This window comes from Nerophis ophidion, linkage group LG27 (assembly GCF_033978795.1).
Source record: "Nerophis ophidion isolate RoL-2023_Sa linkage group LG27, RoL_Noph_v1.0, whole genome shotgun sequence".
NCBI lineage: Eukaryota > Metazoa > Chordata > Actinopteri > Syngnathiformes > Syngnathidae > Nerophis > Nerophis ophidion.
In genome coordinates this window covers 24,513,432-24,540,063 of record NC_084637.1, presented here as the reverse complement: position 1 = coordinate 24,540,063, position 26,632 = coordinate 24,513,432, and the positions used below count along the sequence as shown (strand labels likewise).

Genomic DNA, 26,632 nt, shown 5'->3' with positions numbered 1-26,632 from the left:
TCACTGGGTACATTCATGTTTTTTTATTTGATTTTGACAATCTAAAACAAATGTTAAAGTGTGTGTGTGTTGACCAAATGTGTGCCTAGTAGCGACCTTAAACGGATAATCCCGGAAATAGTGACTACGGCGGCATTAACGGACATTAACAACTGTTCTTACTTTTCCTCCTTGATTGGAACGGGCTTTATTTGCCAAGTACTGTATTTCGTCCCAACATAACTCGTGGATATATAAAAAAAAAAAACCTGAGTTTTGCATTAAAAGTTTTACATAAAACGTGGGAAATTAGCTCCTCCTATCCGTTGAGCCGTCACTTGTTATTGTGCCGCACCAGCAGGGGGCGTCAGAGAGTGCTCTTCCTCTCAAGATCCTTTCTGCTTCCTGGCACACCTGAACGACGGAGAGGAAGAGGAAGGTTACAGTGGTGTGACGTCATCATGATGTGTTGTTAGTGCATTACTTTAAACAGCGAATATAAAAGTCGACCGTTAAATGACCAGAAATGTTAAGTATTTGATGGCAGGTCTCAAGCTCCGCCCTCTCCCCAGCCTTAAAGACACAATAAGGGACACCTTTGAATCCACTTCCGGTTTTATAGATATAAAAATACAAATTCCTTCTTTACAAATGAAGTGCAAATTCCCACCACAGCCTCCCCAAAACAAAAAAAAGACATTCCCAAATCCCGTCCGACTGTCTGCAGGATTTCCTTGACCAGCAGGGGGTGCTGCAGCTTCCCAGTAGAGCAGATGATAATCAAGTATAAATGTTGATGTGCTTCACTATTATAAATCACTTATGTACATACATCACACAATTATGATAAATAATTATTATATTAAATATGATGCATTCAGACACCAGCTGGTCTTCACCCACAATCATAATAAAATATTTTTTCTTTTTTTTTTTACATGATGTCTCCTGATTGGACACTTTAGGAGGAAGAGGTCACATGGGTGTCCTGAGAGCAGCAGGAACACAGGAGCCATTCCAAGCCAGACTGGGCAGGAAAGAAATGGAATTAAAAAAAAAAAAAAAAAAAGTGCAGATTAAATCCGAGCTGTTCAAAATGGTGGCGATGAGGCTGGCGGTCGTTACGGCGTCCAAGTAAACCTAAACGGGGACGCGATCGTATGGTTTCTTCACAGACGACAAGGCATCCATCCCAATAATTCGTCGGTGTCCCCGGCGGGAGCGCGCACGCACACGGTTCATATTCATTCTTGTCAGCGTGTGATTGGTCAATCAATCAGTGATCAATACAAGTGTAAGGCAGCGAGGCGGTGGGAGGAGCTTTGGGACCTCTGCCCCCCCCCCCCTTGGTGTGCTTAAACCAGTTAGTGTGTTAGCTGAGAGGAGGGGCCAACACAGGAAGGGGAGGAGTCAGTCAGGTAAAAGGGGCAGAGGTCAAGTCAGGAGGCATGCTGTGAAAATATCTTATAACCTTTGACCTCTTGAAAGCAGGCAGGAAGTGAGCGAGGGAGAGAGCGATATAGAGAGAGAGCGCAAAAGAGGGGGGGGGAGTGGCCAAGGGTCACTTGACCAGCACTGACTTTGTCGGAAAGGCCTCCATATCGGCGCACTCCTGCGTGGCGGCGGATGACAGGCTGGGGCGTGGCGAAGCTTTGGGCAGGCTGTACATGTAAACGGCGCTGATGACCAGCCCCGCCCCGGCGGCGAACATTAGGTCCACGTTGAAGGCGAAGAGGTAGATGGACAGGACGGTGGAGATGATGATGGAGAGGGACGTGGCGAAGCCTTTGAGGATGTTGTCGGCGTACTTGACCACCACGGCCACCAGGAGGCCGCCGAACGCCTGGTTGAGGATGACGCCCCACACCATCGGCGTGTAGCCCGACAGGAAGCCCCGCCGGCTCACGGCGGCGCCGTCGTTCCACCACAGTCCCAGCATGCCCAGCGACATGCCGAAGATGCCCAGCTGTACGTTACGGACCCAGACGGACGGGGCGCTTCCCTTCAGGATCCTCTCAAAGTAGACGCCGGCGAACCCCGACGACAGACAGCTGATGACCACGGCGATCAGGCCGATGGTGTAGTTCTGGTCGGCGTCCGCCGCCTCCCTATTTCCGTCCTGCTGCACCTGCCGGCAGGTCAGTGGAGATGCAATGATGCCAAGGTGCTAGGGCAAGACCGGGCGGCCTGTACCAAGGTGGAGGCGTGGCCTACCTGCACAATGGCGACGCCCACAAAGAGCAGCAGCAGAGCCAACCACTGGACTCTGGTCAGACTCTTCCTCAACATCAACACGCTGAACAGCGCCGTAGTCAGGATCTTCAACTGGTACGTCACCTGAGAAAATATCATCATCATCATCATCATTACCACCATCATCATACTCATTATCATCATTATAATCTTCCTCATCCTCACCACCACCATCGCCAACCTCACATCGTCATCCTCAGCCTCACCATTATCATCCTTATGATCACCATCATCATACTCATTCTCAACCTCACATCCTCATCACCACCATCCTCCTGAACCACACCAACATCATCCTCAACCTCACCATCATCCTCCTCATAATCATCATCATCATCATCACCATCACACTCCTCAACCTCACATCCACAGCCTCACCATCACCATCCTCACTATTCCCATCCTTGACCTCACCATCATTCTCACAACCATCATCCTCATTATCACCACCATCATCGTCATCATCACCATCCTCATCCTCACCACCCTCATTATCATCATCATCCTCAACCTCACCATCATCCTCCTCATAATCATCATCATCCTCACCATCACACTCCTCAACCTCACATCCACAGCCTCACCATCACCATCCTCACTATTCACATCTTCAACCTCACCATCATTCTCACAACCATCATCCTCATTATCAGCATGCTCACCACCAACATCCTCATCCTCACCACCCTCATTATCATTATCATCCTCAACCTCACCATCATTATCCTCAGTCTCACTATCCTCATCACAACCACTCCTCATCCTCACTATCATCCTCAAGCTCACCATCATTCTAGACCTCACCATCCTCACCATTATCATCCTCATTATCACCATCGTCATAAGGCTGGGCGACATGGCCTTTTATTAATATCTCGATATTTTAAAGCCATGTCACGATACACAATATACTGTATATCTCGATATTTTGCCTTAGCCTTGAATGAACACTTGATGCATATAATCACAGCAGTATGATGATATGTGTCTACATCAAAACACTCTTCATACTGCATTAATATATGCTCATTTTAAACTTTCATGCAGAGAGAATAATCCCAACTAAGTCAATTTACCAAAACTGTATTTATTAAACAGTGATTAAGCAGTGGCACAAACATTCATGTCGTTTTCAAAACAGAAAGTGCAAGATTGTCAGAGACATTTTTTTAAAAAAAAGCTATTTGTGCACTTTTAGGCATGATGTCACTATGATGACATATCAACACAACACTAAATTAAAGTGCACAGTTTGTACAGAACGCCACTACAATAGTTTAAAACAAATAAAGTGCACTTTTGTGCATGATGTCACAAGATATTTCAATAACTGTCAAATAAATATGAGCTGCATAATAAGAAATTAAATAGTGTATGTCCTTCACTATGTGGTAGGTTCCTGTGGACGTTATCTCCTACTGTTGTTGACTATTTTTGTCATACGGCATTTTGTGGGTGTGGCCCCGAACAGAGGCGTTGACATGTGGAGTTTCAAGCACTCTTCATTCTTTAGCAGGTGACTTTTCAAATGATGCTACAAATTAGTAGTAGGCACTACTTTTTGTAACAACGCTTTTGCCGCAAACTTGTTCGACATCTTGCCGCTTGAAGCCAAACCATCGCCATACAATGGCCCCAGTGCCGTTTTTCTTGGGAATGAATTCTTCCTTCATTTGTTACCAGATTCGCACCTTCTGTCTCTCGTATTACCGCTCGCACCTCTCCGCTAGCATCACAGCTAATGTTACCATGCCGCTACCTCTCTGCTCAGCGAGGGCGTATGATGTTGTACGCGCGACAGTATGTTACGTATGTAAAAAGGTGCGCTTGTTTTACAGTTGTGATCAAAATTATTCAACCCCCACACAATTTTGGTGTTTTAGCAAGTTGGACATTTATTCCGTATTTTGTTTATAGTCATATCAAATAAAGATGTGTTAAATAGACGAATGCAACTTCAATTGTAACACTGTATTTTACAAAATACCAAAAAAGGACATTTTTCTTAATGTCTCATTGACAAAATGATTCAACCCCCTAGTTACATGCATCTTTAGTACTTAGTAGAAATGGCAGTAATGACATCCTTCAAAGGTGATACATAACCGGACACAAGCTTCTTGCAACCATCTACAGGTATTTTAGCCCATTCCTCTTGGGCAAAGGCCTCCAGTTCATTCATATTCTTGGGCTTGCGTGCTACAACTGCCTTCTTCAAGTCCCACCACAGGTTTTCTATAGGATTTAGGTCTGGCAACTGTGAAGGCCACTCCAGAGTCTTCCAGCCCTTTTCTGCAACCACTCTGATGTTGATTTGGAGGTATGCTTGGGATCGTTGTCCTGTTGGAAGGTCCAACGTCTCCCAAGCCTCAGCTTTGTCACTGACTTCATGACATTTGCAGCTAAAATATCCTGCTAGGAAATAAAATTCATAATGCCTTGAACGCGCTGGAGATTCCCGGTACCTGAGGTAGAGAAACAGCCCCAGAGCATGATTGACCCGCCACCATGCTTAACAGTAGGCAAGGTGTTCTTCTCTTTGTAAGCTTCATTTTTTCTCCTCCAGACATAACGTTGATTCATAGGCCCAAAGAGTTCCAGTTTTGTCTCATCACTCCATAGAACAGTTTCCCAAAACTTTTGGGGTTTGTCCAGATGATTTTTGTGGACAAACTGGAGTCTATATTTCTTGTGCCTGGTAGTCAGAAGTGGGGTGCGCCTGGGAGTTCTGGCATGAAGGCCTTCATCTCGTAGTGCGCGCCTTATTGTCTGGGACGAAACCTGCGTTCCCCCCTCTGCAATGTCCTGTTGTAGTTCCTCAGCTGTTACCCGGGGGTTTTTCACCACTGTACGCTTAAAATACCGGACAGCAGTTGCACACAGCATCCTCTTTCAACAACGCCCAGGTAGTGTTTCCACTGTGCCTTTAGCTTTAAACTTGCGAATTATGCTCCCAACTGTGTCTCTTGGAATGTGTAATGTCTTTGCTATTTTCTTATATCCATATCCTTTCTTATGAAGAGAAATAACCTCCTCTCTTGACTTCTTTGACCACTCCCTGGACTTCACCATGTTGCAAATACACCATTGCCCATCGACAAGAAGCTGAGCGTCACAGTCTTTTTCAATCAGTTTAATTGTTGCTCGTTATGGTTCTAATCACATCTACAGGTGTTTTCAACACCTGACTGAAAAGACCTTATTCAAATTCTGTTCTTAAGAGTTATGATCTTCAAGGAGTTGAATAATTTTGTCAATGAGATATTAAGAGAAATGACACTGTTTGGTATGTTACAAAATATAATGTTGTAATTCAAGTTGCATTTGTCTATTTAATGCATCATTATTTGATATGACTATGAACAAAATACGGAATAAATGTCCAACTTGCTAAAACACCAAAATTGTGTGGGGGTTGAATAATTTTGAACATAACTGTATGTCTCTGTGAGAAGGAGAGACAAGAAAGAGTGAAAAGAGCCTGCAGTGTAATGCCTGCAGCTAAAAACAACTGCGTGAGAACTCAAATATCCATCCATCCATCCATCCATCCATCATCTTCCGCTTATCCGAGGTCGGGTCGCGGGGGCAACAGCCTAAGCAGGGAAACCCAGACTTCCCTCTCCCCAGCCACTTCGTCTAGCTCTTCCCGGGGGATCCCGAGGCGTTCCCAGGCCAGCCGGGAGACATAGTCTTCCCAACGTGTCCTGGGTCTTCCCCGTGGCCTCCTACCGGTTGGACGTGCCCTAAACACCTCCCTAGGGAGGCGTTCGGGTGGCATCCTGACCAGATGCCCGAACCACCTCATCTGGCTCCTCTCGATGTGGAGGAGCAGCGGCTTTACTTTGAGTTCCTCCCGGATGGCAGAGCTTCTCACCCTATCTCTAAGGGAGAGACCCGCCACACGGCGGAGGAAACTCATTTCGGCCGCTTGTACCCGTGATCTTATCCTTTCGGTCATGACCCAAAGCTCATGACCATAGGTGAGGATGGGAATGTAGATCGACCGGTAAATTGAGAGCTTTGCCTTCCGGCTCAGCTCCTTCTTCACCACAACGGATCGGTACAACGTCCGCATTACTGAAGACGCCGCACCGATCCGCCTGTCGATCTCACGATCCACTCTTCCCTCACTCGTGAACAAGACTCCTAGGTACTTGAACTCCTCCACTTGGGGCAGGGTCTCCTCCCAAACCCGGAGATGGCACTCCACCCTTTTCCGGGCGAGAACCATGGACTCGGACTTGGAGGTGCTGATTCTCATTCCGGTCGCTTCACACTCGGCTGCGAACCGATCCAGCGAGAGCTGAAGATCCCGGTCAGATGAAGCCATCAGGACCACATCATCTGCAAAAAGCAGAGACCTAATCTTGCGGTTACCAAACCGGAACCCCTCAACGCCTTGACTGCGCCTAGAAATTCTGTCCATAAAAGTTATGAACAGAATCGGTGACAAAGGACAGCCTTGGCGGAGTCCAACCCTCACTGGAAATGTGTTCGACTTACTGCCGGCAATGCGAACCAAGCTCTGGCACTGATCGTACAGGGAGCGGACCGCCACAATAAGACAGTCCGATACCCCATACTCTCTGAGCACTCCCCACAGGACTTCCCGAGGGACACGGTCGAATGCCTTCTCCAAGTCCACAAAGCACATGTAGACTGGTTGGGCAAACTCCCATGCACCCTCAAGAACCCTGCCGAGAGTATAGAGCTGGTCCACAGTTCCACGACCAGGACGAAAACCACACTGTTACTCCTGAATCCGAGGTTCGACTATCCGACGTAGCCTCCTCTCCAGTACACCTGAATAAACCTTACCGGGAAGGCTGAGGAGTGTGATCCCACGATAGTTGGAACACACCCTCCGGTCCCCCTTCTTAAAGAGAGGAACCACCACCCCGGTCTGCCAATCCAGAGGTACCGCCCCCGATGTCCACGCGATGCTGCAAAGTCTTGTCAACCAAGACAGCCCCACAGCATCCAGAGCCTTAAGGAACTCCGGGCGGATCTCGTCCACCCCTGGGGCCTTGCCACCGAGGAGCTTTTTAACTACCTCAGCGACCTCAGCCCCAGAAATAGGAGAGTCCACCACAGATTCCCCAGGCACTGCTTCCTCATAGGAAGACGTGTTGGTGGGATTGAGGAGGTCTTCGAAGTATTCCTTCCACCTATCCACAACATCCGCAGTCGAGGTCAGCAGAACACCATCCGCACCATACACGGTTTGATAGTGCACTGCTTCCCCTTCCTGAGGCGGAATATCACGATAGTCATTTTCTATATCGCAAACCCACGATATATCGAGTATATTCAATATACCACCCAACCCTACATCATCCTCATTTTCATCATCACCACCATCATCCTCATAATCATCCTCACAATCCTCACCACCATCATCCTCATCTTTACCACCATCACCATAATAAAGAAGTATACAAGCCACACACTGCTGCTCCTCTTAGCCTATATTTTCTGTTTTTTTGTCGCTATCTAGCTGCTAAGCCAACAAAGCTTAGCGCGGAGAAGGCGGCGTCGACCTGAAGGAATCTGCTTCCACAAGGTGCAACCACTTCCCTGAAGACAGCAAGAACTTGATTTGGTGAAAGAAACAACGCGAGCATGGCTCTGCTCTGCTAGAGGGCCGTGTCCGCCAGTTAGAGCAAAGTAATCTCATAACTTTAGACGTTGCGGACACATCTGCTAGCGTTAGCTGTAGCGAGCTAACTAGCCCAGCTTATAGCAGCCCTAAGCGGCCTATAAGCAACGGTGAACCGGTGGAGACGCATAATAAATTTAGCCCTTTAGCTAGTCCTACACCCCGGTCTACCGGGCACCACACCTTAGTCATAGGGGACTCCATCACCCGAAACATGCAGGTTAGCAAACCAGCCACAATTAAGTGTATTCCCGGGGCCAGAGCACCTGACATTGAAGCTAATCTTAGGAAGCTAACTCGCAACATGCCTAGTAAACACGTACGACAGGCTAATGCAGTGTTTTTCAACCAGTGTGCCGTAACTTACAGTCCGGTGTGCCGCTGGAGATTATCTAACTTCACATATTTGTGATAAAAAATGTTTTGCAAACCAGTAATTATAGTCTCCAAATTATGTGTTGTTGTTTTTGATGGTTGGTGCTGTCTAAAGCCGTGTAATACTTTTCCATATCAGTAGGTGGCAGGCGGCAGCTAATTGCTTTGTAAATGCAGGTAAAAAGGTGTCTTTTGCTTAAACCGAAAATTAACAAAAGGTGAGTGCCCTTAAGAAAAGGCTTTGCATCTTGGGAAGGCTATGCAGAACGAAACTGAAACTGAACTGGCTGCAAAGTAAACAAAAACAGAATGCTGGACGGCAGCAAAAACTTACTGTGAAACTAAGACGGCGTCCACAATGTAAATCCGAACATGACATGACAATCAACAATGTCCCCACAAAGACGGATAAAAACAACTGAAATATTCTTGATTGCTAAAACAAAGTAGATGCGGGAAATATTGCTCAAAGGAAGACATGAAGCTGCTACAGGAAAATACCAAAAAAATGAAAAAAGCCACCAAAATAGGAGCGCTAAAACACTACACACAGGAAAACAGCAAAAAACTCTAAATAAGTCATAGCATGATGTGACAGTACACCTACTTTGACAAAAGCTATATTGATGCATGTTTGGTTATGCTTTAAGGTCCATCCATCCACTTTCTACCACTTATTCCCTTTGGGGTCACGGGGGGCGCTGGTGCCTATCTCAGCTACAATCATATCCAACAATTGCGACAATGACTTTTAACTGTCAACCGAGTTGCTGATTTTTGCTGGTGGTTATGCCCCCGGATTTTTTCAACGCAAAAAATGTGCCTTGGCTCAAAAAAGGTTTAAAAACACTGGGCTAATGGCACCACTAGCTATGCAAATATAGTTGTACACGTCGGCTCCAATGACACTAGAATGAGACAGTCAGAGATTACAAACAGAAACATAGCCATGACTTGTAATCTCGCTAGAAAGACGTCCAGGCATTGAGTACTTGTCTCTGGCCCCCTGTCTGCGTGAAGCAATGATTAGAGGTATAACAGATAAGTCTTGCTTAACAAGTGGCTGGCTATTTGGACAAACTAATGAGCATCCTGGATGATGCTAGTCACCCTCTGCATAGCGTTATCAGTAGCCAGAGGAGCCTGTTCAGTGCTGGACTGCTTCATCCCAAGTGCAGGACTAATAGACTCAACAACTCCTTTGTCCCACACTCCATTAGACTGTACAACTCCTCTCTGGGGTGGGGGGGGGGCAGTACTAGGATGACAGGGGATGCAAAACAATAACAGTGCAATACGTTTTCATAACATGGTCTACTGCCTACTTTGTCTTGTTATATTCTTATTTTACTGTTATAATTGTATTCCCATTGTTGCTTTTTATTTTTTATTCTTATTGTAATATTTCTCTATTTTGTTTCCATTTAAACCCCCATTATTTACTTTTTACTTTTTTTAAATTGATCTCAAAACTTTACACTGCTGCTGGAATTTTAATTTTCCTGAAGGAACTCTCCTGAAGGAATCAATAAAGTACTATCTATCCATCTATCTATCTATCTATCTATCTATCTATCTATCTATTTTTTGTAGACAACAGGGACTAATGTTTATTGATAATTGGCCCTCTTTCTGGGTTAAACCGGGATTGCTGATGAGGGACGGCCTTCACCCTAACCAGGAAGGCGCCATCATCCTGTCTAGGAACATAGATTTTTGTTTGAGTCACACTTGACTAACTACTAAAGGTTTAACGGTACACAAAAATTTCGGTTCGGTACGAACCTCGGTTTAGAGGTCACAGTTCGGTTCATTTTCGGTACAGTAAGAAAACAACAAAATATAAATGTTTTGGTTATTTATTTACCAAATTCACACACTAAATTGGCCCTAGTGTGTGAATGTGAGTGTGAATGTTGTCTGTCTATCTGTGTTGGCCCTGCGATGAGGTGGCGACTTGTCCAGGGTGTACCCCGCCTTCCGCCCGATTGTAGCTGAGATAGGCGCCAGCGCCCCCCGCGACCCCGAAAGGGAATAAGCGGTAGAAAATGGATCGGGCTTTATCCTTTTAACAATGGAAACAGTACAATAATTCTGCCCACGTTAATCAACATTAAACTGCCTTAAATTGTTGCTCAGATTAAATAAAATGACATAACTTTTCTTCTATATATAAAAAGTGCAACCTTAAACAGTTTCAAGTCAACTCATCATGCTTAATTCATCACGGCATTTGGGAAGCCTGTAGTTGATTTTTAATATGTAAATGTTATATTTTTATCAACATGTGATAGCAGGGACCCTGCCATTCAAAGCTTTTCTGTCCGTAAAACACACACAAACACACTCACACACACCGCAAAATGAGCTAACGTTATGCTAAAAGCAAATTAGCCTTCCCCTCAAGCCAGAACTGCGAGCGAGCTGAGCTGCAGTTTAAGTTTCTAGAAGGTCAACGGGCTCATAGTGATGTTAGTAGTAGTTGACTGGGAGGTGTTTATTATCATTTGGGGAGAGTACGCTGCCTTAAGCTCACCTGCTAAACACCTATCTGCTCGACGCTGAAGCATTTACTATATGCGCTCTGAATACGCACTGCTGATTGGTTGTTACCGCTCTGAATACGCACTGTTGATTGGCTGTTACTGCTATATATGTAACCAATCAGATGGTTGTGTGGGTGGGACAATGCCGGGTGCTGAGACAGAGGCAGAAGAAGCAAAGCAGCTTGTTAAGACTTTAACTTAGAAACTCGTTCGGTACACCCCCGTACCAAACCGAAACCCCTGTACCGAAAAGGTTCAATACTCTATTGTAAGCGAACTGTGGTGCTGAATTTCCCCCAGGGATCAATAAAGTACTTTCTATTCTATTCTATTCTATTCTATTCTATTCAAACACACATACTGTTACACCCCTACTAACTACACTAGAGCAAGCCCAATCACAGGTAATTACAGTGTCTGTTAGTCCGGGTGAGGACACCGCCCGGCTAGAAAATCCCTGCACACATAGCATTTCTCCTGGAATAATACACAACTCACATAAGGTTTTTTCTGCAGGGACTGTGCCCGAGGTGGACATACATTCTACTGAGGTGGCAAATTATGACGTGTTCAGTTTATCACAGCACCAAGCAAACAATCTGAAAATTCCCGTCATATCAATTCCTAGATATGGTCGGAATTATTTAAAGCGTACTACGCAAAATAAACGTAACGTTATTAATATCACTACTACGGATAACATTAACAAAAATTCCTCGAAACAGCCCACTATCTATAATATGGCCTTTTTAAACATAAGATCTTTGTCTCCCAAAACGTTATTAGTAAATGGAGTCATCAGAGACAACAATCTTAATGTCATTGGTCTCAGTGAAACCTGGCTCAAACCAGACTATTTTTTTCCAGCTTAACGAGGCATCTCCTCAACTATACAAATGTGCATATTGCCCGTTCCTTTAAAAAAGGTGGGGGGGAGTTGCACTAATATATAATGAAAATCCTAACCTTACCCCTAACCTAAGTAATAAATATAAATTATTTGAGGTGCTTACTATGAGGTCTGTCGCACCGCTGCCTCTCTTCCTGTCTGTTATCCACCGCCCCCAAGGCCCTGTTGGGACTTTATCAGTGAATTCTCAATAGTTTGTCGCTGATCTAGTGACGCACACTGACAATTATAATGGGGGAATTTAATATCAATATGGATACCCCATCAGACCCTCCACGCATCTCAACCATAGTAGTGAAGTGAAGTGAAGTGAATTACATTTATATAGCGCTTTTCTCAAGTGACTCAAAGCACTTTACATAGTGAAACCCAATATTTAAGTTACATCTAAACCAGTGTGGGTGGCACTGGGAGCAGGTGGGTAAAATGTCTTGCCCAAGGACACAACGGCAGTGACTATGATGGCTGAAGCGGGAATCGAACCTTCAACCCTCAAGTTGCTAGCATGGCCACTCTACCACCCGAGCTATACCGCCCGATAGGTCTAGTCCTTGTTCGGGGTGTCACCCCCTACAAAGTTATGATACTCTCGTAAACTAAAGAAATGTCCCATCATTACCTTATAATATTCGAAGTTCTGACTCATTGTCAACAAGCTAACAATGATCACTGCTTTAGCAGCCGCAACATTAATACTGTCACAACGATGACTCTTGCTGGCTGACTGCCTTTGTTAATGGCGCCACTCCCAAATTATATGGGCTCTGTCGATAACCTCACTAACAACTTTAACGACGCCCTGCGCGACATCATTAATAGTATAGTACAACTAAAGCTAAAAAAGGCCCCTAAAAGGCATACCCCATGGTTAACAGAAGAAACTAGAGCTCTTAAACTATCATGTAAAAAGCTGGAACGCATATGGTGTGCGACTAAATTTAAGGTTTTCCATTAAGCATGGAGTGATAGTTTAATAATTTATAAACACAAGCTTACCTTAGCTAAAGCCAATTATTACTCAAATCTCAAACTATCCTAAAAATGTGTTCAGTTCAGTAGCATCGCTAACCCAACAAGGGACCCCTCCCAGTAGCTCCACCCACTCAGCAATGACTATGAATTTATTTAATAAGAAAATTTAACTCATTAGAAAGGAGATTAAAGACAACGCATCCCAGCTACAACTGGGTTCTATAACACAGATAATAATGCATATACGGATATTGCCCTCCAAAATAGTCTCCCTCTTTTTGATGAAATAACAGGAACTCCTGCGGCGTGTAAATGTGACAAAACAAAAATGTTTACTTGACCCACTTCCTGGTTAATTCATCAAGGAACTGTTTGTAATATTAGGACAATCAGTGCTAAATATTATGAACGTATCACTTGCATTCAAAAAAGCGGTCATTCATCCTCTGCTCAAAAGACCTAACCTCGATCCTGACCTCATGGTAAACACCTTCCCTTTATTTGGAAAATCCTCGAAAAAATTGTTGCTAAATGAAAACTTAGCGTCTAACAATCTCTGTGAACCCTTTAAATCCGGTTTCAGGGCAAATCACTTTATGGAGACAGCCCTCGCAAAAACGACAAATGATGTATTGCTAACGATGGATGCTGATGCGTCATCTATGTTGCTGCTTCTTCATCTTGGCACTGCTTTCGATACGGTCGATCATAATATTTTATTAGAGCGTATCAAAACACAAATTGGTATGTCAGACTTAGCTTTGTCTTGGTTTAACTCCTATCTTACTGACAGGATGCAGTGCGTTTCCCATAACAATGTGACCTCTGAGTATGTTAAGGTGAAGTGCGAAGTTCCCCAGGGTTCGGTTCTTGGCCTTGCACTCTACAGCATCTACATGCTGCCGCTTGGTGACATCATACGCAAATACAGTGTTAGCTTTCACTGTTATGCTGATGACACCCAACTGTAGATGCCCCTAAAGCTGACCAACACGCCGGATTGTGGTCACCTGGAAACACATCTTAATTAAATCAAACAATGGATGTCCGCTAACTTTTTGCAACCTAAAGTTTGGAAATGGAAATGCTGATTATCGGTCCTGCTTGACACCGACACCTATTAAATAATACCACCTTAACATTTGACAACCAAACAATTACACAAGGCGACTATGTAAAGAATCTGGGTATTAATCTTCGACCCAACTCTTTCGTTTGAGTCACACATTAAGAGTGTTACTAAAACATCCTTCTTTCATCCTTGTAACATCGCTAAAATTCGTTCCATTTTGTCCACTAGTGTCGCTGAGATCGTTATAAATGCATTCGTTACCTCTCGTCTCGATTACTGCAACGTATTATTTTCGGGTCACCCTATGTCTAGCATTAAAAGATTACAGCTAGTACAAAATGTGGCTGCTAGACTTTTGACAAGAACAAGAAAGTTTGATCACATTACGCCTGTACTGGCTCACCTGCCCTGGCTTCCTGTGCACTTATGATGTGACTTTAAGGTTTTACTACTTAGGTATAAAATACTACACGGTCTAGCTCCATCCTATCTTGCCGATTGTATTGTACCATATGTCCAGGCAAGAAACCTGCGTTCAAAGAACTCTGGCTTATTAGTGATTCAAAGAGACAAAAAAAATAGTCTGCGTTCTGTAGAGCGTTTTCTATTCGGGCTTCAGTACTCTGGAATGCCCTCCCGGTAACAGTTAAGGATGCTACCTCAGTAGAAACATTTAAATACCACCTTAAAACTCCTTTGTATACTCTAGCCTTTAAATACACCTCCCTTTTAGATCAGTTGATCTGCCGTCTCTTTTTTGCTCCTTTCTTGAGAGGTGGGGGCACAGTTTAAGTGACCACAGATGAAGCGGTAGCTGTTCAAAGTTGGCACCTGGGGTGGACCACTCATCTGAGCATCAGATGGGGGCGTCCCTGCGCTGCACATCCGCGGTCCCCTCCAAGGTATCTCATTGTTGCCCATTGGCTTGAGTTTTTTCTTGCCCTGCTGTGGGATCTGAGCCATAGATGTCGTTGTGGCTTGTGCAGCCCTTTGAGACAATTGTGATTTAGGGCTATATAAGTAAACCGTGATTGACTGATTGATCATCCTCACATCCTCATCATCATTATCCTCAACCTCACTACCATCATCATCCTCAACCTCACCATCCTCACATCATCATCCCAGGCATGTGATTTGAAGTACATGTACCCCCCGAAGCTCCTGTTTTTTCAGCATTGGAAAAAAAATTAGCAATAAAAGCACAATTTAAAGATGTTTTAGTGTTTAAAGAATTTAAAAATGATCAGAGTTAACATAAATAGTTAGCCCATTCATCCAAATTAATCTCTATGTCTGTTACAGTCACTACGTTATTGGGTTAGCCTACTCTATACAGTATTTACAACTTGTGTTCACATCCACAGGAAACACGTGGGTTAGCTTACTTTATACAGTATTTAAAATGGTAAATGGTAAATGGGTTGTACTTGTATACCGCTTTTCTACCTTCAAGGTACTCAAAGCGCTTTGACACTACTTCCACATTTACCCATTCACACACTGATGGTGGGAGCTACCATGCAAGGCGCTAACCAGCACCCATCAGGAGCAAGGGTGAAGTGTCTTGCTCAAGGACACAACGGACATGACGAGGTTGGTACTAGGTGGGGATTGAACCAGGGACCCTCGGGTTAGGCAAGGCCAGTCTCCCACTGCACCACGCCGTACCAACCTTACTAGTGTTCACTTCACAGCCACAGATGGTTCATGTAGTTATTTACATTATTTACACATTACTTTGGCATTTCTGATTTGATGGCTCTGATATGATCCCATCCATCCATCCATTTTCTACCACTTGTCCCTTATGGGATCGCTGGCCTTGCTGGCAAACATCTGCTAGCAAGCTTGCATTTCCTTTTTGTTTCTGCACACCAATGAAACTGAAATGTACATCGGGGGCAATACCTCTGGACCGGGGTGGTGGTTTCTCTCTTTAAGAAGGGGAACCGGAGAGTGTGTTCCAACTATCGTGGGATCACACTCCTCAGCCTTTCCGGTAAGGTTTACTCAGGTGTACTGGACAGAAGGCTACGCCGGATAGTCGAACCTGTGATTCATGAGGAACAGTGTAGTTTTCGTCCTGGTCGTGGAACTGTGGACCAGCTGTATACTCTCGAAAGGGTTCTTGAGGGTGCATGGGAGTTTGCCCAACCAGTCTACATGTGCGTTGTGGACTTGGAGAAGGCATTCAACCGTGTCCCTCGGGAAGTCCTGTGGGAAGTGCTCAGAGAGTATGGGGTATCGGACCGTCTGATAGTGGCGGTCCGCTCCCTGTACGATCAGTGTCATAGCTTGGGCCGCATTGCTGGCAGTAAGTCGGACACGTTTCCGGTGAGGGTTGGACTCCGCCAAGGCTGCCCTTTGTCACCGATTCTGTTCATACATTTTATGGACAATTTCTAGGCGCAGTCAAGGTGTTGAGGGGATCCGGTTTGGTGGCTGCAGGATTAGGTCTTTGCTTTTTCAGATGATGTGGTCCTGATGGCTTCATCTGACCAGGATCTTCAGCTCTCACTGGATCGGTTCGCAGCAGTGTGTGAAGCAACTGGGATGAGAATCAGCACCTCCAAGTCCGAGTCAATGGTTCTCGCCCGGAAAAGGGTGGAGTGCCAATTTCCGGGTTGGCGAGGAGACCCTGCCCCAAGTGGAGGAGTTCAAGTATCTAGGAGTCTTGTTCACAAGTGAGGGAAGAGTGGATCGTGAGATCGACAGACGGATTGTTGAGGCGTCTTCAGTAATGCGGACGCTGTATCGATCCATTGTGGTAAAGAATGAACGAAGCCGAAAGGCAAAGCTCTCAATTTACCGGTCAATCAACGTTCCCATCCTCACTTATGGTCATGAGCTTTGGGTTATGACCGAAAGGAGCTTCCTTCGCCGGGTGGCGGGGCTCTCCCTTAGAGATAGGGTGAGAAGCTCTGCCATCCGGGAGGAGCTGAAAGTAAAGCCGCTGCTCCTCCACATCGAGAGGAGCCAGAAGAGGTGGTTCGGGCATCTGGTCAGGATGCCACCCGAACGCCTCCCTAGGGAGGTGTTTAGGGCACGTCCAACAGGTAGGAGGCCACGGGGAAAACCCAGGACGCGTTGGGAAGACTATGTCTCCCGGCTGGCGTGGGAACGCCTCGGGATCCCCCGGGAAGAGCTGGACAAAGTGTCTTGGGAGAGGAAAGTCTGGGCTTCCCTGCTTTGGCTGCTGCCCCCACGACCCGACCTCGGGACGTGAATCTTTTTAAGCGCAGCCCTATTAGTTACACACGTGTATAACCTGGTTACACATACCGTAAGCAGGTTACGTTCACAACAACATCAATGTCGCTGCACAACAACATGCGTAGAACGTGACGCAACACTGCGACTCTGACCTGGAAGGTGGCGGCAGGCAGGTTGGAGATGGCGACGTACTGCAAGTTGTTCTGTAGCGTGTAGATGAGGGATGGAACTGCCAACTTCAACGTGTCCCTGTACTGGAAAAAGATGGCGTCCACCAGGAGCGCCGCCGTCTTTTTCACATCGACTGATGGGAAACACACACACACACACACACACACACACACACACACGTTATGTATTTAAATTATTGTATTTTTCGGACTCAAAATATTTTAATTTTCTCAAAAATCAACAATGCACCTTATAACCCATTGAGCTTAATGTACGTATTAAATCTAACTGTGCTTACCGACCCAGAAACTATTTGGTATATGGCGTAATGATAAAAGTGGCCCGTAGATGGCGGTCACATGCGAGAGATAAATGACGCTAACAAGCACCGTCGGCAAGCAACAAGTGTTTCATTGAGAACATAGAACATTACACTTGATGCTCGAAAATCTATGAAAATGTTTTCGTACGTCTTGGGTAAGCTACGTTAAAGTGTCGGAGCCTTGCGGCTAGCAGAGTCAGACGTGCTGGGCTTCAACACACTGCTATTATTATGGTGTGTGTACAAGGACCCCAAAAGGGAACCTATTTGGAGACATGAATGGTGTTTTGTTTTGCAATATTATGCAAAACCAACTTTTCTTACCTATTGGTACCTGCTAATGTGTATTTGGGATCTGCATAACCCCCGAAAATTTGCGCGTGTTCGCTAGGGCCGGGCGATATGGCCTTTTATTAATATCTAGATATTTTTAGGCCATGTCACAATACACGATGTATATCGCAATATTTTGCCTTAGCCTTGAATGAACACTTGATCCATATAATCACAGCAGTATGATGATTCTATGTGTCTAAACTAAAACATTCTTCTTCATACTTCATTGATGTATGCTTATTTTAAACTGATGGTCTATAAAAAAATCCATGCAACATTTTGACCAAAGAAATGGATGGAACCACCGTTACATGTCATGTAGACCAGTGGTTGGCTACCAGGCCGCAGAGAAACATTAAATAATTGATTAACGACTGCAATTTGTCCGACTTAACTTTCATCTGTCCCACTAGCCACACCAATAAGCTTGATAGACAGACAACATTCACACACTAGGGCCCATTTACTGTTGCTAATCAACCAATCCCCAGGTACATGCAGAATCACGCAGAAAGATCCCGAGCCAGGGATTGAACTCAGGTCCAATTTTCCCTTCAAATTTTCATGTGTGTGAGCAAACGCCAAAACTCCTTGAGCATTCAGTGGCGCACATGTGAGCGACGGCAGACGTGCACACTGTTAAGCGGTTATCTTTTTATTCGATTTTGTGCGCGGCCAAGATTTGCCGTGCGCAGAGGACGCGTGAGCTGTGTGCAATTGCACAGGCGCGTACCTTCGAGGGAACGTTGCTCAGGACTACCCAGGACCTTCGTATTGTGAGGCACATGCACTAACCCTTGTACCACCGTGCTGCCCATTTAAATGAACATATCAGATATAAATGTGACGGATCGTAGGCAAAGGCTGATTTCCATCTGCAGTACCCAGCAGGTTGATGTAATCTGCTGGGGATCTCTTTGCAAAGAAACAAGCCCAGGGCTCCAAACTAATTCAGCAATATAGTGAGTTGTATTTTTCATGCACTTATTTTTGCTGTATTTATCTGGCACAAGTGGAAAGCCGGTTCCTGGAAATAATCCATCCAGCTATTTTCTACCGCTTGTCCTGTTCGGGGTTGCTGGCGCCTATCTCAGCTGCATTCGGGGCGGAAGGCGGCGTACACCCTGGACAAGTCGCCACTTCATCACAGGGCCAACACAGCGAGACAGACAACATTCACACTCACATTCACACACTCGGGCCAATTTAGTGTTGCCAATCAACCTATCCCCAGGGGCATGTATTTGGAGGTCGGAGGTAGCCAGAGAACCTGCAGGGAACCCACGCAATCACGGGGAGAACATGCAAACTCCACACAGAAAGATCCCGAGCGCAAGATCGAACCCAGGACCTTTGTCTTGTGAGGCAGACGCACTAATCCCTCTTCCACCCTGCTGCCCAAAGGAATCTGGCCCGTGAACGCCTCTAACTTAATTTGAGGACAACATGAGTCATTCAGGGTAATAACCACTGCTTGCACGGGAATTAATGCCTACATTAAACCGGTCGGTCTGTGGTGCAAAATAGATCGGGGGCTACTGATGTAGACCACAAGGAAGTGTTTTAAATGTAGGAAAAAATTTAGTACGACCCAGTCACTGCGCCTTATGTTCCGAAAAATACGGCAATCGTAAAGTGTGTTACGAGGATCTTTGCTGGCAGATAGATGGATAGATAAATAGATAGATAGATAGATAGATAGATAGATAGATAGATAGATAGATAGATAGATAGATAGATAGATAGATAGATAGATAGATAGATAGATAGATGGATGGGCGATATGGCCTTTTTTCAATATCTATATTTTTAGGCCACATCGCGATATACAATATACATCTCGATATTTTGCCTTAGCCTTGAATTAACACTTGATACATATAATCACAGCAGTATGATGATTCTATGAGTCTACATTAAAACAGTCTTCTTCATACCGCATGAATATATTCTCATTTTAAACTTTCATGCAGAGAAGGAAATCAGAACTAAGTCAATTGACCAAAACTGTATTTATTAAAGTTATTAGCAGGTGTCTTTTCAAATGAATATACATATTAGCAGTAATGCTACTTTTGGTATCAACGCTTGTGCCCCACACTTCATAAATTAAAGTTGTCTCTTCGACATATTCCCGCTTGAAGCCGAACCACCACCAGACGATGGACCCCCTGCCGTTTTCCTTGGGAATAAATGTTTCCTTCATTTGCACCTTCTTTCTCTCGTATTACCACTCGCACAGCTTTGCTAGCATCACAGCTAACGTTACCCAGTCTGCTACCTCTCTGCTCCGCGAGGGCTTACACGTATGTGACGTATGACGTGTCGTGTGTAAGTTTGTGCGCTTGCTTTTTGTGAGGAGACACAAGAAGGAGTGGGAAGAGCCTGTAGTGTAATGCCAGCAGCTAAAAGCAACTGCGTGAGAACGTATACTCGAATATCACGATAGTCATTTTCTATATCGCAGAGCAAACCCGCGATATATCGCCCAGCCCTGATTGATTGATAGATGGATAGATAGATAGATAGATAGATAGATAGATAGATAGATAGATAGATGGATAGATAGATAGATAGATAGATAGATAGATGGATAGATGGATAGATGGATAGATGGATAGATGGATAGATGGATAGATGGATGGATGGATGGATGGATGGATGGATGGATGGATAGATAGATAGATAGATAGATAGATAGATAGATAGATAGATAGATAGATAGATAGATGGATAGATAGATAGATAGATAGATAAATCTTTAATGATTCCTTCAGGAGAGTTCCCTTAGGAAAATTTAAATTCCAGCAGCAGTGTACAGAATCGAATTTAAAAAGTAAATAATGTGGGTATAAATTGAAACAAAATAGAAAAGATTACAATAAGAATAAAAATTAAAAGCAACAATGAGAGTACAAATATAACGGTAAAATAAAAAATATAACAAAAACTAGGCAGTAGTGACCGTGTCATGAAGAAGTATTGCGCTGTTATTGTTTTGCACAGTACAGTACATATTCCGTACAACTGACCACTAAATGGTAACACCCGAAGAAGTTTTTCAACGTGTCGGGGTCCACGTAAATCAATTCATGGTAAGGACAAGAGAGGACACGCTGCTACTTACGCCTCCCCTGCAGAAGGATGATGAGGAGACACGCCAGCACCTTGAGGACCTCCGCCATAACCACAGCCGACGTGGCAAAGAAGCGCTCGCCCGGCATCGTGCGCACATAACGGATGCTGAGTATGAGCATGGAGTTCTGGACCACCAGCAGGGCCAGGCTGATGTACTTCCACCTGTTGTTGACTGACACACAGCAGGGCTTATCTTAAAGGCGTACTGAAACCCACTACTACCGAACACGCAGTCTGATAGTTTATACATCAATGATGAAATATATGGCAATATCGCGAAATGATCACGTATGACACATAGAATGGACCTACTGAAATGAGATTTTCTTATTTAAACGGGGATAGCAGGTCCATTGTATATGTCATACTTGATCATTTCGCGATATTGCCATATTTTTGCTGAAATGATTTGGTAGAGAACATCTACGATAAAGTTTGCAACTTTTGGTGCTGATAAAAAAGCCTTGTCTTTACCGGAAGTCGCAGATGATGACGTCACAAGGGTGAGGGCTCCTCACGTCCTCACATTGTTTTTAATGGGAGCCTCCAGCAGCAAGAGCTATTCGGACCAAGAAAACGACAAGTTCCCCATTAATTTGAGCGAGGATGAAAGATTTGTGGATGATGATATTGATAGCGAAGGACTAGAAAAAATAAATAAATAAAGTAAAAAAAAAAAAAGGTGATTGCATTGGATTCAGATGTTTTTAGACACATTTACTAGGATAATTCTGGGAAATCCCTTATCTTTCTATTGTGTTGCTAGTGTTTTAGTGAGATTAAATAGTACCTGATAGTCGGAGGGGTGTGTCCACGGGTGTCTTGAGGCCAGTGATTGAGGGAAGTCGACGACAGATACAAGGACGGCGCAAACTCCACAGATCTCTGGTAAGAGGCGACTTTTTAACCACAATTTTTTCACCGAAACCTGCCGGTTGACAAGTGGTCGGGATCCATGTTCGCTTGACCGCTCTGATCCATAGTAAAGCTTATCCACCAGGAATTTTAAACAAGGAATCACCGTGTGTTTGTGTGGCTAAAGGCTAAAGCTTCCCACCTCCATCTTTCTACTTTGACCTCTCCATTATTAATTGAACAAATTGCAAAAGATTCAGCAACACAGATGTCCAGAATACTGTTTAATTGCGCGATGAAAAGAGACGACTTTGAGCCGCAAATAGTGCTGCGCTAATATTCCTTGACAGTCCGTGACATCACGCGCACGCGTCATCATTCCGCGACGTTTTTAACAAGAAACTCCGCGGGAAATTTACTAAATTGCAATTTAGTAAACTAAACCGGCCGTATTGGCATGTTTTGCAATGTTAAGATTTCTTCATTGATATATAAACTATCAGACTGCGTGGTCGGTAGTAGTGGGTTTCAGTAGGCCTTTTCTGCACTCTTACCATATAATTAAATTAGTCATACTGGAAATATGCAAAAATTACAGAGAGATGGCCTACTGAAACCCACTACTACCTACCACGCAGTCTGATAGTTTATATATCAATGATTAAATATTAACATTGCAACACATGCCAATACGGCCTTTTTAGTTTACTAAATTGCAATTTTAAATTTCCCGGGAGTTTCTTGTTGAAAACGTCGCAAAATGATGACGTATACGCGTGACGTCACGGACTGTGAGGAAATATTAGCGCTGCGCACACACACAACTAAAAGTCGTTTTCTTTAACCGCATAATTACACAGTATTTTGGACATCTGTGTTGCTGAATCTTTTGCAATTTGTTCAATTATTAATGGAGACTATAAAGAACAATGCTGTTGGTGGAAAGCGGTGGATTCCTGCTGTCTTTAGCACCGAGACCCAGCCGGCGTTTCTTTGTTTGTTGTGAAAGCAGAGCGGTCAAGCGAACATGTTTTCTCTACGTCAACCAGCATGTTTTTGGATGGGGAAATTGTGATATATATCTTACCGAAGACATCTGTGGATTATTCGTCATTCTCCAGCAACTGTGAGCTTGGCTCCTCGGCTTCTCTCTGAGACACAGTGTGTTCAACGCAGCCATCCAACCTCGAGGTATGTCTTTACAATCTTTAATTTACAATTTTTAAAATCTCACTATTAAAACAATAAGCAGATAAGGGATCTTCCAGAATTATCCAAGTGAATGTGTCTAAATACATCTGAAACGCTCACACTGCCGTCGCCCGGAGCTGTCGCTTTTTTTTCTTTCTAGTCTGTTGCTATCAATATCCTCAAACACGAATCTTTCATCCTCGCTCCAATTAATGGGGAAATTGACGCTTTCTCGGTCAGAATCGCTCGCGCTGCTGGCGTCCATGATTGTAATCAATGGGTGGATGTGAGGAGTCCGACAATCTGTGACGTCACGCGCACTACTTCCGGGAAAGGCAGGGCTTTTTTAAGAGCGACCAAAAGTTGCAAACTATATCGTCGATGTTCTCTACTAAATCCTTTCAGCAAAAATATGGCAATATCGCGAAATGATCAAGTACAGTTGTGATCAAAATGATTCAACCCCCCCACAATTTTGGTGTTTTAGCAAGTTGGACATTTATTCCGTATTTTTTTTATAGTCATATCAAATAAAGATGTGTCAAATAGACAAATGCAACTTTAATTGTAACACTGTATTTTACTAAATACCAAAAAAAGGACATTTTTCTTAATATCTCATTGACAAAATGATCCAACCCCCTAGTTACATGCATCTTTAGTACTTAGTAGAACACACTTTGGCAGTAATGACATCCTTCAAAGGTGATACATAACCGGACACAAGCTTCTTGCAAACATCTACAGGTATTTTAGCCCATTCCTCTTGGGCAAAGGCCTCCAGTTCATTCATATTCTTGGGCTTGCGTGCTGCAACTGCCTTCTTCAAGTCCCACCACTGGTTTTCTATAGGATTTAGGTCTGGCGACTGTGAAGGCCACTCCAGAGTCTTCCAGCCCTTCTTCTGCAACCACTCTGATGTTGATTTGGAGGTATGCATAGGATCGTTGTCCTGTTGGAAGGTCCAACGTCTCCCAAGCCTCAGCTTCGTCACTGACTTCACGACATTTGCAACAAATATATCCTGCTCGGAAATAGAATTCATAATGCCTTGAACGCGCTGGAGATTCCCGGTACCTGAGGCAGAGAAACAGCCCCAGAGCATGATTGACCCCCCACCATGCTTAACAGTAGGGAAGGTGTTCTTCTCTTTGTAAGCTTAATTTTTTCTCCTCCAGACATAACGTTGATTCATAGGCCCAAAGAGTTCCAGTTTTGTCTCATCACTCCATAGAACAGTTTCCCAAAACCTTTGGGGTTTGTCCAGATGGTTTTTGGCATACTGGAGTCTATTTTTCTTGTGCCGGGTAGTCAGAAGTGGGGTGCGCCTGGGAGTTCTGGCATGGAGGCCTTCATCTCGTAGTGCGCGCCTTATTGTCTGGGACGAAACCTGCGTTCCCCCTTCTGCAATGTCCTGTTGTAGTTCCTCAGCTGTTACCCGGGGGGGGTTTCACCACTGTACGCTTAAATTACCGGACAGCATCCTCTTTCTACCACGCCCAGGTAGTGTTTCCACTGTGCCTTTATCTTTAAACTTGCGAATTATGCTCCCAACTTTGTCTCTTGGAATGTGTAATGTCTTTGCTATTTTCTTATATCCACATCCTTTCTTATGAAGAGAAATCAACTCCTCTCTTGACTTCTTTGACCACTCCCTGGACTTCACCATGTTGCAAATACACCATTGAACATCTACAACAGGGGTGCCCATTACGTTGATCGCGATTGACTGGTCGATCTCGGAGGGTGTGTCAGTCGATCTCAAGCCAGACATTAAAAAATAGACATAAAAATGAGCAATCATCAATCATACCAAGACTTCACTTTCGTCAGTTGTTTGACATTCTCGGCACCCGAGGATCTTGTGAGATGACGCTGGCTGCTGCGAGCTCATATTTAAGAAAAAAATCACTAACAGGGCGGACTCTAGACTCCGTACCTACTGTCAAAACTCTAAAGACCGACAGCACAGTTCCTGTCTTCACCATAAAAGACCTGTTTCATCCTGCCTGTGCTAACAAAATAAGAGTCTCAGAAAGCTAGCGTGCACAAGCTAGCAAGCTACGGAGTTTGATGCCAATGTATTTCTCCCCCGCCATCAGCGACCGCTTTCTCACTTGCTTGCCCACCCGCACACTCACAGACGTCACTCACCTGCTGCCAGACATTAAAGAGCCACACACATATGCTACTCTCATAAAGTGTTTAAAAAGGAGTATGCAAGTTGGACAAATGAGATGCCAAATCCAACCACTTTCATGTGGTATTGGACAGAAAGGAGGACTTTTTTTTCCCTCCATTTGAAAATGCGGACGTTATCAGCACCACTGTCTAATTCCAATGAATGCAAGTCATCAGAATCAAATACACCAACTTATATTCTTGTCTTCATGAAAGAAAGTAATCTATGTGTGTTAAACATGCTTGTATTATCATTAAACACCATTAACTTGTTAACAAAAATGTCTCTTTCATAAATAAATAAATATAAATTATAAATAGGAATGAGGTAGATCTCCTTGACTTGGTCAATTGAAAAGTAGCTCGCCTGCAGAAAAAGTGTGAGCGCCCCTGATCTACAAGAAGCTGAGCGTCACAGTCTTTTTCAATCAGTTTAATTGTTGCTCGCTATGGTTCTAATCACATCTACAGGTGTTTTCAACACCTGATTGAAAAAAACCTTATTCAAATTCTGTTCTTAAGAGTTATGATCTTCAAGGAGTTGAATAATTTTGTCAATGAGATGTTAAAAGAAATGACACTGTTTGGTATGTTACAAAATATAATGTGATTCAAGTTGCATTTATCTATTTAATGCATCTTCATTTGATATGACTATAAACAAAATACGGAATAAATGTCCAACTTGCTAAAACACCAAAATTGTGTGGGGGTTGAATCATTTTGATCACAATGGTATGACAAATGGAATGGACCTGCTATCCCCGTTTAAATAAGAAAATCTCATTCCAGTAGGCCTTTAACAGCAGGTTCATGTGCACTGGTGAAGAAACATTCCCTCGGGAGGCGTGGCCACGGCTAGACACAAGCAGGCGTTCATCAGAGTGGAGCTGGGCAAACACTACCTGGCCGCAGGGGGGGGGTTCATAACGTCAGGAGGCGTGGTCGCAACTAGACACAAGCAGGCTTTCAATGGAGTGGAGCTGGGCAAACACTACCTGGCCACGTCAGCACCTGCTCACCTAACTAGCATTATTAGCTGCTTGCGTCCACTCGACCATGTCCGAAATGAAAAGTTGCCACAAACATGGCTTACGCTGAGCAGTCAGTAGGAAACATACACATTCGGTTTGAACTATTACGTGAAAGTGATGCTAACAAGGGTTCCAGTCTCGGCGTCTTACCTTCGGCGAGGCCCGGCTTGGTGGACTTATCCTCGGCCACCAGCTTGTGGTTCTCCGCCATGCTAACTTCTTGCTAGCACGCGGCGCGAGGCCAAGCGCAGGGCCGACACCCCGCGTCCGACTTCGGGCTAAAACTGGCGAGTGTTGTACCCACGGCGGACGTGTCTTAGCCAGGCCGCGGTGGGAAGAATGTCCGACCAGCAGCGGCGATGTTCCACAGGGAGACTCTCTCTCTCTCTCTCTCTCTCTCTCTCTCTCTCTCTCTCTCT

General features: G+C 44.4%; 1 protein-coding gene across 3 annotated transcripts; it reads right to left on the bottom strand.

Moving 5' to 3' along the window:
* On the bottom strand, positions 1 to 26,632 carry slc35a2 (solute carrier family 35 member 2). Of its 3 annotated transcripts, XM_061889713.1 has the most exons (7): positions 26,364 to 26,631; positions 21,427 to 21,511; positions 20,942 to 21,124; positions 17,138 to 17,289; positions 2,194 to 2,316; positions 1,560 to 2,107; positions 1 to 393 (listed from the first exon to the last, which is right to left on the bottom strand). In XM_061889713.1, the coding sequence occupies exons 3-7, from the start codon at positions 21,069 to 21,071 to the stop codon at positions 366 to 368; spliced, it is 981 nt and encodes a 326-aa protein (XP_061745697.1). In that variant the 5' UTR covers positions 21,072 to 21,124; positions 21,427 to 21,511; positions 26,364 to 26,631; the 3' UTR covers positions 1 to 365. The 3 variants fall into 3 exon arrangements, with proteins under 3 accessions (XP_061745697.1, XP_061745696.1, XP_061745698.1); XM_061889712.1 differs by lacking the exon at positions 21,427 to 21,511; XM_061889714.1 differs by lacking the exons at positions 20,942 to 21,124; positions 21,427 to 21,511 and having other exon boundaries at positions 26,364 to 26,632.

Coding starts and splice junctions, on each gene's coding strand:
- slc35a2 (XM_061889712.1), bottom strand. CDS start 26,424: ATGGCGGAGAACCACAAGCTGGTGGCCGAGGATAAGTCCACCAAGCCG. Junction 21,125..26,363: donor CAAGCCGGGCCTCGCCGAAG/GTAAGACGCCGA, acceptor GCTGTGTGTCAG/TCAACAACAGGTGGAAGTAC. Junction 2,108..2,193: donor TGGGCGTCGCCATTGTGCAG/GTAGGCCACGCC, acceptor ACCTGCCGGCAG/GTGCAGCAGGACGGAAATAG.